The following is a 13,308-nucleotide window of genomic DNA, read 5'->3' on the forward strand; positions in this document are numbered from 1 at the left end:
CATTTCCTGACTCTGTCCTGCACTGAGAACTGTCACCCTTGGTCACCCAAGTCACAGAAAGTGATTACTATGATCCTATGTGTTAGTTAGCCTCATGTGTGCCTGATATAAATCAATATATAAAGACAAAAGGCTTGGGGCCACGGGGATATCTCAGAAAGCAAATTGCTTAAGGACCTGAGTTCAATCCCCCAAAGTCACATTTGAAAAAATAAAACAGGCTTGGTGACATGTTTGTACTCCAGCTGTGTGGACGCAGAGATAGATGGATCTCCAGGAGCTCGCTGACAAGAGCTGTTTTCTGTTTTGTTTTGTTGTTGTAGAAAGGTAACAGGTGCTGTCGAAGCTGTGAAGAAAACACAGTGTCCACAGTTAGAGAAAACTTGTATTTAGGACAGCCATCGTGAAAATAGAACTATCATATGGGCTGGCTCCTCCCCCACCTCCTAGTATTTACCCAAAGACTTGAAATCAGCGCCTTGAGGAGACATGTGCAGACCGTCATTCACCACAGCAGTATTATTCACGGTAGCCACGATATGGAAATTGAAGTCCACCAACACATACAGAAAGTGTGGCTTATTAATGTGATGGAATGTTGTTCTAAAAGGAAAGCCGTTTGTGTCCTGAGAACCAGGGATTGCATTGGAGAACAGGATTAGATGTGAAATCTGTCAGACACAAAGGACAAATATCACGTCTTCTCACAGACATGACGTCATACTGCTCACACACTCTGAAGTCACAGAGGCTGAGACTAGAATGATTACCAGGGAGGCAGGGGCTGGAGAGGCCAGAAAGAGAATAATCAAAGGGCCAGCGCCTGTTACATGGAAGGAATACATTTTATTTTTATAGCTCTCGCTCAGCAGAGTGAATAACTGGAGGCCATACATTGCTTTTATTTTTTTTGTCATTACTTAGTATGTGCAGGCATGTGCGAACGTACGCACTTGGAGGTGGATGACAACTTGCGGGACTCAACTCTCTCTGGCTCAGCAGCGAGTGCCTTTGCCTGCTGAGCCATCTGACCAGCCTCGATCCCATACAATTTACTCACTGAACAAATAAATCCCAATATTCTTCCCATAGAAAATGTCAAATATTTGAGGTGATAGATGAGTTAATTAGCTTGATTTAATCATCTTGTATTCTGTTCAAAATCACGTCACCCTGGGTGTGATGGTTCATACCGGCATGCAGGAGACTGAGCAGGAGGGTCATAAGTTTGAGGCCAGGCTGCGCTAACAGGGAGACTCTGCCAAGAAACACAGGACAGGGAAGAAGATTAGAAGTGGAGCGCTCACCCAGTGTATGCAAGGGTTCCACCTTCAGTGTTGACAAAACCCTCTGATACCACGTTATGCCACACAGAAGCAAGCAAGAATAACCTCTACATACATATTTTAAACTATTTTAAAAGAATTTGTATTGTGGTGTGTGTGTGTGCATGTGCGTGCATGTGCCTGTGTGCGTGTGTGTGTGCGTGTGTGTGTGTGTGTGTGTGTGTGTGTGTGTGCGCGCGCGCGCTGCAGGTGCCCTTGTAGTTCAGAAATGGGTGTCAGGTCCACGAAGCTGGATTTACAAACGTTTGGGGACCACCTGAGGTGGGTACTGGGACGTGAACTCGGGTCCTCTGTGAGAGCATTGTGTGTACTTAACCACTGAGCCATCTCTCCAGCCTCACTTTAAAATTTATTTTAGGTGTAAGTCCAAGGCAAAAATCTGTGTGAGAAAAGAAACCAAATAGATATTTTTCAGATTCCCAAGGTGATGGTGCATTTTTACATTAAGGTTTCCACTCCATTATGTGATGGAAAGAACAGGTAAAACTGAGAATATAGATTAAAATTTTAAATAAAAATCCGAGTAATAAGCCGGGTGGTGGTGCACACCTTTAATCCCAGCACTTGGGAGGCAGAGGCAGGCGGATTTCTGAGTTTGAGGCCAGCCTGGACTACAAAGTGAGTTCTGGGACAGCCAGGGCTATACAGAGAAACCCTGTCTCGAAAAACCAAAAAAAAAAAAAAAAACAGTAATAATTGCATTGGACAACAGTTATGTGGAATATTCAGACTTCAGTGTTGATGATGTCGGTTTGTTTAAGAAGGATGTTTACAAATGAACCCAGATAAGGCAATAGCATCTTGACTACAAAGCTGTTGCCAGGGCCGGGGATACTGTGCCTCACAGTGGAGGGTGCTTGGTGTTCACAAGGCCCAGCATGCCCTCCCCAGAGTAAAAGCAGAAACTCACTGGTCTCTTGCTCTTTTCCCCTGCTCAAAGCAACAGCTCAGTATTTAGGGATTCAGTGTTTGACCTTATAGCCCACTGCTATAAACGTGATAATTAAGCTGGAGGCCAGAACCTTCTGGAAGATGTCAGGGACTTTGGGAATGGTGGCAATTCTTGACTTAGATAGGGTCATCGGATATAGCTCCTCATCCCTACAAATACAACTAAGCCTAGACTTAAGGCAGCAGGGAATGCTGGGGCGTCTGTTCTCCTGTGACCACCAGAGGGCACTGTACTGCCTATCACCAGCCCTTTCACAGCGTTCTAAAGTGGAATATCCTAAGTCAGGGCCCCCGCTATAGATGGACAGAAACCTGTCCCATTCAGTTACAGTTCACTTATTAACTTTGCTTTTAATTAGCCTTTTCCACGGAGCTGGGGAGATGGTTCAGTGGGTAAAGTGCACCCACGTTAAAAGCCAGGTGTGGCCATACACGGCTGGGACAGTCGATCTGGGAAGTGGCTAGCTAGCTAGTTGAGCCAATCTGCGAGCTCTAGGATCAGTAAAGCAATGTTATCTCAACAAATAAAGTGACGAGGGAGAGAGGAATGTCAACCTCTGGCCTCCATGCACAGGTGCACATACGCATGCTTATGTGCACCTGTGCAAACATGCACTCGACTGTCCATGCACACGCATGCACATATACTCACACACACATACACAAACACACATACATATTCTGACATAGACACACAGTGTACAAACACACACAGCATACACATATAGACGCACAGACATACAGCATACACACACACAGCATGCACACATACACACACACACACACACACACACACACACACACGAGAAAACAGAAGGAGCCACACGTTACAGGAATGCTCTCATAACTGATGAGAACTTGTTCACACTTTCTAAGTTGCTCGGGCAAGAGTGTTTCAGTGGAGGAAATGGCTGTTTAACCCTAGTAATAAAAGACCCTGACAAAATTTAGACCAAGGAAGTTTGTATTCCCAGTCCACGCTTTAACCACCACATGAGACAGCCTCTCTCAGAGAAGAGCACAGATGTATTTCAAAGATCTCCATCTGGAATTTGATGACTGTCCTTCGGAACTTGATCATTATTGATGACTGAGTGGTAGGAAGAGCCTAATGTGTCCTAGGACATGTTCTGTGTATGTGTCAGCGGAGAAGATGAATGACATCATTTGGTGGGATAGGGAAGACAGGACCTGATGTCATCATGATGTCATCATGATGTCATCAGACCTCACAATGGCACCCTAGGAATGTGTGGCTTCCCAACAACAGACTGTGAAGAGATACCTTGACCAAGGCAACTTTTATTAAAAAGCATTTAACTGGGGTCTTGCTACAGTTTCAGAGGGTTAGTCCATGATCATCAAGGCAGGAAACAGGCAGGCCCAGCACTGGAAAACAGTAGCAGAGAGTTTTAGATACTGATCCAGAGGCAGCAGGCAAAGCAGAGGGAGGGAGAGGGAGGGGCTGGCATGTGCCTACCCTCAGGGACACACCTCCATCAAGGCCACACTTTGCAATCCTTTCAAACTGTCCAACCAGGACTAAGCATTCAAACCTTTGAACCCGTGGGGGTGGGGGCGGGGAGGGGCATTCATATTCAAACCACAGCAGACAGACATCTCTGGAGGCTGGAAGCCCCGAAGTCAGAATATCAGTGAGACCAGGTCTTTTAGTATGAGGGGAATCCTTTCATAGCACAGCTGTGTGTGACCTTAGGATCTAGGATGCTGAATACTGTAGGTTATCAAAGGTTGACCTAAGACAGTGGCTTTAAGTTCACTGTCTAACACCAATGGAGATTAAGGGGTGTGGATTCTCAAGGGAGTAAGCCATCTTAGGTAGGTTTTCTATCGCTTCAATGAAAACATCATGACAAAAAAAGGGAGGAAAGGATTAATTCAGTTTATACTTCCAGATCATAGTCCAGCCACCATGGACTGAGCCCACCACCTTGAGAAAATGCCTTACAGCTGGATCTCATGGAGGCATTTTCTCAACAGAGGCTCCTTCCTCTCTGATGTCTTTAGCTTGTGTCAAGTTGACACACAAAACCAGCCAGTATGGATGCTAAGCGGAAGCAGGCTTTATTCAGGACAGTCACAGAAAGTGAAAACTGAGTCCGGTTGAGTCATTAAGGAAAACTGAATGGGACTCCCAGGAAGGGAGATGGAGATGACTACTGAATTTCTTTGCCTGAGGCCTTTTATACAGCCAAGGCAGAAACTCTGAGACTGGTTAATTCTCATGGGCCAAGCAAACAGAGGGCCCACATCCCCAACCAGGGATACCATCAAGATCATGCCCCTAAGCTGTTCACCCAGTTAGATCTGATTGGAACCCAACTCTGCCCATCTCTGACTCTGACTTTATTAGTTATTGACCTTGACTGTCTGCTTTCTATAGTCTTTTGGTAGGGGTCACTCCCCTCTGACCTTGCAGATGTCTGAGTGCTGATAATTGTACTGAGCATTCTTTGTTCTTCACATCTACTAAAAAAAAAAGAAGAAGAAAACGAAGCCATTCTTGGTTACATCGTTATTTAGCTCCTTGTCTCTGGAGTGGTCTGGAATGGTCTCCTGAGAAAAATAGTCTCCTTAGAAGCTATCCTGCTCTGTTGAAATTAGCTACATTGTTAGACGGTCTGTTGACATTAGCTGCAGTCGAAACAAGACTAAGAGGAAAGACAACCGGTACAGAGCATCCATAGTGACAAGAATGGAGGCAGCAGCTAAGGTTATCCCCACATCCTATCCCACTCCCCTTCTCAGCTGACTTCCTGGACCCTAAACTCCAGAGACCGGGTCCTGCATGGCCTAGAAACAACAGGGGAACCCTGCAGAGAAGACTAGCAAGAAGAAGCAGGCCTCACAGGAAAAAGGAGATATCCTTCCCGAGAGAGCTAAGGAGGCAGAGCTACAGGCGTAGGACAAAAGTCTGGAGGTCCCGACTCCCCCATGAAGAAACCCCACGAAGGAGACTGCATCATGGTCAAAGCCATGAAGGAGGGGCAGCTGCCAAACCCAGGACCAGCGAAGAACATGGTGACTGGTGGCACATCCCCAACCCATAGAATCTGCCCCAGAGGAAGTCTTCACTGGCCACCAGCAAGCTTGCAGGGTACCCTGAGCCCTCTCTTCCGCCAAGGCTAGAATGAAGGAGATGTATTCACTGTTTCTGAGTGTGTTTTGTTCTTGGACCATTGTGCTCTATGTTTATGTCATGAGGGACTAGGAAAACATTTTTTAATTTCAGGAAAAAAAAAAAGGAGAGAAAAAAAAAGCAAGTTTGCTTGCCTGCAGTGCCCATGATAACCTCCTTTGCCAACAACCTCTAACAGTTTGTCCTGATTATGGAGGGATGTAAGGCTTAATGGACATTATTCATGAAAAAAAAAAAAGGATGCTTTCTGTCTTCTAGTATGTTGAAGAGCATTGCCTTAGGAGTCAAAGTGTTTGGGTTCTAGTTCCTCTCCTTCTTAGGGGTACTGAGGTATAGATTTAGTAGGGTCATTTAGCTTCTCTGGATTCTGAAACAGAATGAAACATGTATAAGATACCTCTGACTCAAAAATCCTATCCCTGCTATAACATGTTGCTCATCATCAAACTAAAAGTGAGGAGGGCCTCATGGCCAAGCCTCCATTCTGTAAAACTAGAAAACCGCCTTAGAAAGAGAAAGTGTGGAGTTTGAAGGTCATACACCAAAGCAACAGAGTCTTGTGTGTGTGTGTGTGTGTGTGTGTGTGTGTGTGTGTGTGAGTGGTCTTCATATATATACATATGTCTTCACATATATATATATATATATACACACACACACACACAAACACATACATACACACACACACTATATATATATATATATATATATATATATATATATATATATATATATATATATATATATATCTTCCTGGGGTATGGAGTGGAGCTGAAGAAAATAACCAAGGAAATTTTTTGACTCCACGCTCTTTCTTTTCTGGGCCCCAGTTAGAACCTAGCTGCTACAAAGCTGCCCTGGCAGCAGTGTGGGTGGGCCTAAGGAAACAGGTTCAGTCGTGCCCATGTGGAGGCTGCTTCGGATGTAATCAGATGCTAGGTATATCATTAGGGAGCAAGGGGAAAAAAAGGAGAGAGAGAAAAGGGCTTGAAGGTTTATTATGACTGCCCAGCTGTAGCAGCAGGTTCTTGGCAATGGATTCTCTGCAGTGGGGGCTGTGGAAAGGGATGGGGGAAGAAAGACAGGGAAATCTTTCTAGGGCTCACTTGCCCAGGTCTAGTCTGTGCCGACTGATGAAGAAATGCACGACAAGGTAGCTTTGGTTGCCAGCATCTTTAATCTAGTTATTACCGGTTTAGCCAGGATCTTACTGAATGCCACTCATAAGTTAATGGCAGGGAGAGCCAGGCTAAGAACCACTCAAAAGAGCAAGGCGCTGCAGGCTCTCTTCACCCTCTTATCTCACAGACTCCAGTGTGCATTATTATGACCAGCAGGCTTACGGATGTGCGTGCCCGGGGAAGGGGTAATTGTATTCTTAGTTCTAGGCCGCCACACAGATTAGGGAGGAGAAGATGAGTGGGGAAGGGAGAGAGAGAGGTGAACCCCTCTCCGGCCTCCCAAATCCTTGACTCATTTGTAATCGTTTAACATTTTATAATACCTTGTTCCCATTGCCTCATACTGCCATCCTTAATCTAAAGTGCACGTGGGGAGGGGATAAGGGGACTGTTGTGTGGAACCCTCCATGTCCCAGCCATGTTTTACACAGATATGTCTTGTCATTCTATATTTGAATGTACATATAATTTTGTATGTTGTTTTCCTCTCTGGTCTTGGATTCTGTACTTGTTCCCTTGGATCTCTTCTCTACTGGTCAGTTTGTGTCTTCTGGATTGGTGTCACTATGAGTCTGGATTTTAGGAAGGAGCAGGAGGAATGGGGAAATCCATTTGTTTTGTAATCTCAGTGACTCAGAAGGCTAAGGCAGAAAGATTGATGGATTAGGGCTAGCCTAGGCTTTAGGTAACTTCAAAGCCAACCTTGGCAACTTAGTGAAACTCTGAGTAAAAATACAAAGTAAAAAGAAGGCTTGGGTTATAGCTTGGTGGTAGAGCATTTGCATAGCATGCAGGAGGTCCTGTGTTCAACACACAACACACACACACACACACACACACACCAGAGGAATAAGAAAACCAAACTGTTAGTCTTATGAAGAGCCATGATCCACTGCATATTTACCATCTGCTTCTTAGCAAACATGGGTCATCTCAAAACCCAAATGCACTGCATTAAATCCAAGTTATAAAGACTCCTGCTCTGGCCAAGTCTTCTACCCAGTCACTGCCTCACTACTGGGCTGACTTGAACTCCATGCCAGTGACCATAGCCGTGCATGGCCCCAGATAAGTATCCTGTCCCCTTCTCCTGAAATTTCCAGTTATATAATGTCTAAAGAATTGTGGTTATTTTCAGCCAAGTATAGTGGCATCCACCTTTAATCCCATCACTTGGGGTGGCAGAGGCTGGTGGATCTCTGGTGGGTCTTAGGCCAGTCTGTTCTACATAGAGTTTCAGGACAGCCAGTGCTACAAGAAGAGACCCTGCCTCGAAAATACTAGTTTTTCCTTGTTCTCCATGATTCTATCAAACAAACATGAAACATTTTTTGGTAGACAGGAAAATAAAGGGCAGTAGTACTTTACATGTGTTCCTCAAGGGCTTCAGTGGGGCCAGCCAGCCTCATGTCACTGGCTCAGAACCTCATCCCTTCTCTCCTCTGTAGCTTGGTTACCTCATACCCAACTACAGTGTTCTAGATTTGGCTATTTTAGCTCTCCCTTTGAACCCCAGTCTTTTCCACTGCAACATATGTGAGTGGCCTGCAGTGTCACCAAGAGCTTTTCTCTCTCTCCCTACAGACAGCAAGGTTCTGCCTGTCAGTGTAGTTGGGCTCCTGTGAGAGTCACCTTGTGGGTTGTGGGTAGCTGAATCCCCATGGCATTGTTATCCTGTGATTATCTCTCTGAGCCTCTTCTCATAGGGATCTGGATTCAGCCAAGAGGACTCTATTCTGCTGACCTCGTCTCCCCCGACAGCTCTGTTCTTGACAGCAGGGAGGCCTCAGAACTTCAACAGATCTTGAAGGGACAACATCTTGTACCTGGGATGTGGGGGCAGGATTAGAATTGAAATTCAGCTTTGCGTTCATTGACTTGAAGGTGCCTCTGGTTCATTCAAATAGACAGGTCTGGAAAGTAAAGATGAAGGAATACACAGAGCTGATGCTGGAGATGAAGTATCCTCCGGGAGCCCATTTTCATGCAGGAGAGGAAGCAGAGTCGGGAGACATGCCCCAAGACTCATTTATAAAGGCAGTTAGTTAGCCTGCCCGCCAGGAAAACTTTGCCTTCATTGGGGCGCTTGTTGCTTGGTCAGCCTCTAGCTGCTTGCAGGTTTTTGTCTTTAGTTTTCCAAGCTGCTTGTTTGGGGCCTGGAGAAATGACTCAGAGGTTAAGAGCACTGGCTGCCTTTGCAGAGGACCCAGGTTTGGTTCCCAGCATCCATGTTAGGACTCAAACAACCATCTGTAAGTTCAGTTTCAGGACATCCGATGACCTCTTCTGGATTATTCAGGCACCTGCATGCATATAAACTCACACATGCACGCACACATAAACATTAACTCATAAACCAATACATCTTCAAAGCTGTTAGTTTACAGTGCCCCCTGGACCTGGCAGACCAGGGCCTTCCGATCTGAGCTTTTCTGAATGTCATGTTTGTGTGTCAATGGTTTTATCCCATCTGGGAAAGTTTTAGCCGTTACTTCTCGAGTGTGTGTGTGTGTGTGTGTGTGAGAGAGAGAGAGAGAAAGAGAGAGAGAGAGAGAGAAAGAGAGAGAGAGATGTTCTTTTTTACTTCTTATTGAAAATAGTTATTTTACAATAAAAATCTATCCTGATCATAGTTTCTCCTCGCCTTTCATCCTCTCAGATCCTCCCTACCCTTCTGACTCCACGTGGTGTTTCTCTCTCTCCTAAAATATCATGTAAATAAATTTAAAACCAAAACAAAACAAGGATAAAACAAAAGGAACAGACTAAAAACAAACAAGAAAAGCATAAGAAATACACACACACACACACACACACACACACCATAAAAACTCAAAATCGGAAACCATAATTAGAAAAAAAAAAAAAAAGCCCAAACATATTCATTTTTGGGAGGTCTGGGTTACTTCACCTGGGATGATTTTTCAAGCTCCATCCTTTTGCATGAGAATTTTGTGATTCATTTTTAAGCAGTGGAGTAATATTCCATTGTGTAAATGAGCTACATTCTCATTATCTGGTGACAGACATCCAGGCTGTTTCCAACTTCTGGCTGTTGGAATAGAGCAGCAGTGAACATGGATGAGCAAGGGTCTCTGTGGTAGGATGTAGAGCCCTTTGAGGAGATGCCCAAGAGTAGAATATCTGGAGCTCGAGGTAGAGCTTTTCCTAGCTTCCCGAGGAACAGCCACACTGACTTTCATAGTGTTAGTCACTCATCTTGACAGTGTTTGGCACTAGGATTTTTATTATTCTCTAGAACTGCTGTGACCCAATGCCTGATAAAAGCAACTTAAGAGAGAAGAATCTGTTTCAGTTTAGAGTCTGAGGGGAAGTTCATGGAGGGTGGCAGACGGTAACAGGAGTTTAAGGTCATGTTATGCTCACGGAGAAGAAGTGGAGAGAGATACATGTTTAGCTTGCTTCCTCCTTCTGATTCAGAACGGGCCCCAAACCAGAGGATGGCACTACCTACAGGGTAGTACCCTGTAGGTTAGGGTGATTCTTCCCAACTCCATGACCCCAATTTAGAAAATCCTTCATTGATACGTCCAGAGATTTGTCTTCAAGGAGGTTGGCAGTCAATGCCACAAGCATTATCCTAGGGGACTCTGGTCTTGTTCTGGTAACTGACCCAATTAAGTTCAAACCACATTTTTTTTTCCTGGCCATGACTGGGTGTTCCTTATGTCAGACCAGGTCTGCAGGCGAGCCATCTCCCCAGTCCCATGAATTGCATTTTATATCCCCCAAAGAATATGTGTTCAGTAAAATGATCATGGTTTCTTTCAGAGGAAATACAAGGCTGTCTGAGTGACTGGCTTGTAGGGGTGGTTTCTGCCACACCTCTACAGTTCTTACTCCACATAAATGAAAGCAACCTGTCCCACCAGCGATGTAGATCTGTTCTCACACACTGCAGACTCCGGGAGTCACCTCCCTCATGGGTTTCAGTATAAACAGTCCTTCTTGGAATCGTGTCTGTTTTGGTTGTAGACTCTGCTCACGAATCTGGGCAACTGGATAAGCTAGGAATTGTTACCAATGGCCTGTGGTCTGTCTCTTCATTTGCCTTCTGCCTCTTGCCTCCTACCCCAGTGCTGGAGGAAGACAACCGTCACCTCTCCAGAGTCTCCGCACCTTCCTAGAAGAAGCCATCTGCTCTCCCAGAGTGCCCCAATGGGACTGGACCACACAGGCTGGCCAGAGCCCACGTCTGACACTGGTGAGCTCTGTGCCTTTCTCTTGCCATATTTCTGGGTGTGCTGTTAAGGACAGGGGTGAGTCTGGTGAAAGCTACGCCTGCTTGTCAGGGAGAAGCAGCCCAAAGGTGAGAGACTTTGACAGTGGTCTCATTCCTTCAACTATTAAGGACCACCTGGTACCCAAAGAAGGGGCAGGGGCAACACTGGGCAGATGCTGCTGTGATGACTGTGTCCTCTGGCCAGGCTATGAAAGGTCTCAGGTCTGGCTTCAAGAGGAACACAGACAAATTGTTCTTTTGAGTAAGATATTTATCAATCAGAAGAGTTATTAACTTCAGGAAAGGTCAGCATGGCGGGGGCTATGGCAAGAGCTCATGCCTGTGTGGCAGAGTAAGGGTCCCTTCTTACAGGTCTCAGAGGAAGGGAATTCCATGCCGCATGGTTGATGAGTAGTCTGCAGTAAACATTTGTAGAGAAAGCACCCAGGTACCCTGCTGTCTCAGCCCTAGCCATGGGTGCCTGCCTTCCTCGAGTTTTACATCAGCAGTCTCTTGGTTCATTTCCCAGAATTACAGTAAGGAGCATCACAGCACACACTCACCTACAAAGGAGCTGAATCATGCCAGAAGGGCAGAGAGAGGGCTCCATATGAGCCAGGGCCAATCTCTTCCTTAACCGTATCTGGGACAGGGGCTGGGTGCTGAGAGATGCTGCCAGACTCTTGGCAGATGGACAGATTCAGTAGTCCTAAGCAGGTGTGTGTTGTGTGTGATAGATCGAAAGCTTTCAGCTGGCTGCCAGGGAGGCAGGTTTGTAAGACAGCTCAACTAGGGCAGAGCCTGAGACAGAGTTTAAAACACACCGAATCACTTGAGAAAACAAAACATTTCCTTTTGCCAGGTTGTGGAGGGGGCACCCAGGCCATTAGTCAAGGCCATTGAGGGTGATGGGCAGTGAACCCTGGAAGTAGCATTTGCTGGTGGATGGCTGAAGAGGCAAGTGTAGAACAGGCTCAGGTCTTGAGCTCAAAATCCAGGGTATGTGTGCTGGGTGCTAGTCCCTGGCAACCATCGGGCTTTCTGTCCGCAAATGGGCCTGCCAAGACTACATCATGACGTGGAGGCTATGAACACAACCTCATAAAAAGCAAAACTACAAGAGAGTATGTGCTACATGATAAAATAATGGTGTTCGAGGAAAAGCCATTTTCCCTTATGATCCCCAAGATAAGTTATGGAATTGCTTAGAAAACCATGGAAGGCAGCAGCTATGTAGCTAGTACAGTCAGTACTCGGAACGTAAGCGCGAAGACCCGAACTCGGTCCCTAGATCCCAGGTCAACAGCCAGATGTGGTTACACACACTTGTAATCCTCCTGACCGTGGGAAGAAGAGACAGTGGGGTTCACTGGCCAGCCAGCGTAGCCCACTTGGTGAGCCCTAAGCAAGAGAGGGAACAAACCTGTCTGTCAAAGGAGCAGATGGATTTGAAAATTGAAAAAACAATGAATAGATGGAAACCTGCAAGCTCCAGGAGGCACTGGAAAGTAGTATTATAAACGTTACAGAGCAAGCCAGGGATTGTGAGTCCCACGAGGGCAGGGAACCTCAAACAAGCACCATTGCATATAGGTAAGACCAGGGGCAAAGGTAAGGTAAGGAAATAGCTCTCCTGGAACTGAGAAGGGAAGAGATAAAGGGGTTAAATGGTATCTGGTTAGGAAGGCAGAAAAGCCAGAGTTGGAGCAATGATAGCCAAGGCAAGAAAAGAAAGCTAAGCTGAGCTACTACTGAGTCCCAAGAGTCTCCCACATTAACAGTGAGACGAAGTCACTGGAATGACCACTCCTTGGTGACCAACGTACGCCATAGAGAGAAACGGGGTGTATATCAAGATTCTGACCCAACAGAGAGTGTAGCATCACCATTGGTGTCTTCCTCATTGATTGTTATTTTTAATGAATTTGTTTATGTTTATGAGGATGGCTTATTTGCCTGCATGTATGTCTGAGCACAATGTGTATGCCTGGTGCTGTTGAGGGCCAGAAGAGGGTGTTGGATCCCCTGAGACGCGAGTTAAAGACAGTTGGGAGATGCCACGTGGATGCTGAGAATCCAGTCAGGGGTCCTCTGGAAGAGCATCCGGTGCTGAGGCATTTCTCCAACCTGAACAATTATTATTTTGGTGTGTGCTCAAGATAGGAACCCACATCACAGAAGCTTAATTTTGTTTTTATTCTGTGTGACTGTATCTGCTGATGAATTCAAACAATGGTTTGAAATAACTGCAGATTATGAAGCTTTGAGTTTGTAAGAGTCATCTAGGAGTGTGGATTATCTGGAGAGAAAAGCTACTCTTTCTCGCAGTTGTCTCTCCAAAATCTTTGTGTGTGTGTGTGTGTGTGTGCACTCACGTGCATTTATCTGTGTGAGTATGTCCATGTGTGTGCACGCTTATGCATGTGC

The 13,308-nt window shown here is 45.6% G+C and overlaps 1 protein-coding gene and 1 pseudogene across 2 annotated transcripts in view; both read left to right on the plus strand.

Annotated features, from left to right (window-relative positions):
• Arhgef4 (Rho guanine nucleotide exchange factor 4) overlaps positions 1 to 13,308 on the plus strand; it is a 138,113-nt gene that overhangs the window by 61,016 nt on the left and 63,789 nt on the right. For both annotated transcript variants that reach the window (XM_021176437.3, XM_029475175.2), the window contains one exon: positions 10,737 to 10,863. In XM_021176437.3, coding sequence (XP_021032096.1) covers positions 10,737 to 10,863 — 127 coding nt within the window. The remainder of the gene's footprint in view (positions 1 to 10,736; positions 10,864 to 13,308) is intronic.
• LOC110307049 (alpha-endosulfine pseudogene) lies at positions 5,107 to 5,452 on the plus strand (annotated as a pseudogene).

The sequence above is a fragment of the Mus caroli genome, unplaced genomic scaffold, assembly GCF_978045245.1.
Source record: "Mus caroli unplaced genomic scaffold, Mus_caroli_1 scaffold_1, whole genome shotgun sequence".
Classification (NCBI taxonomy): Eukaryota; Metazoa; Chordata; class Mammalia; order Rodentia; family Muridae; genus Mus; species Mus caroli.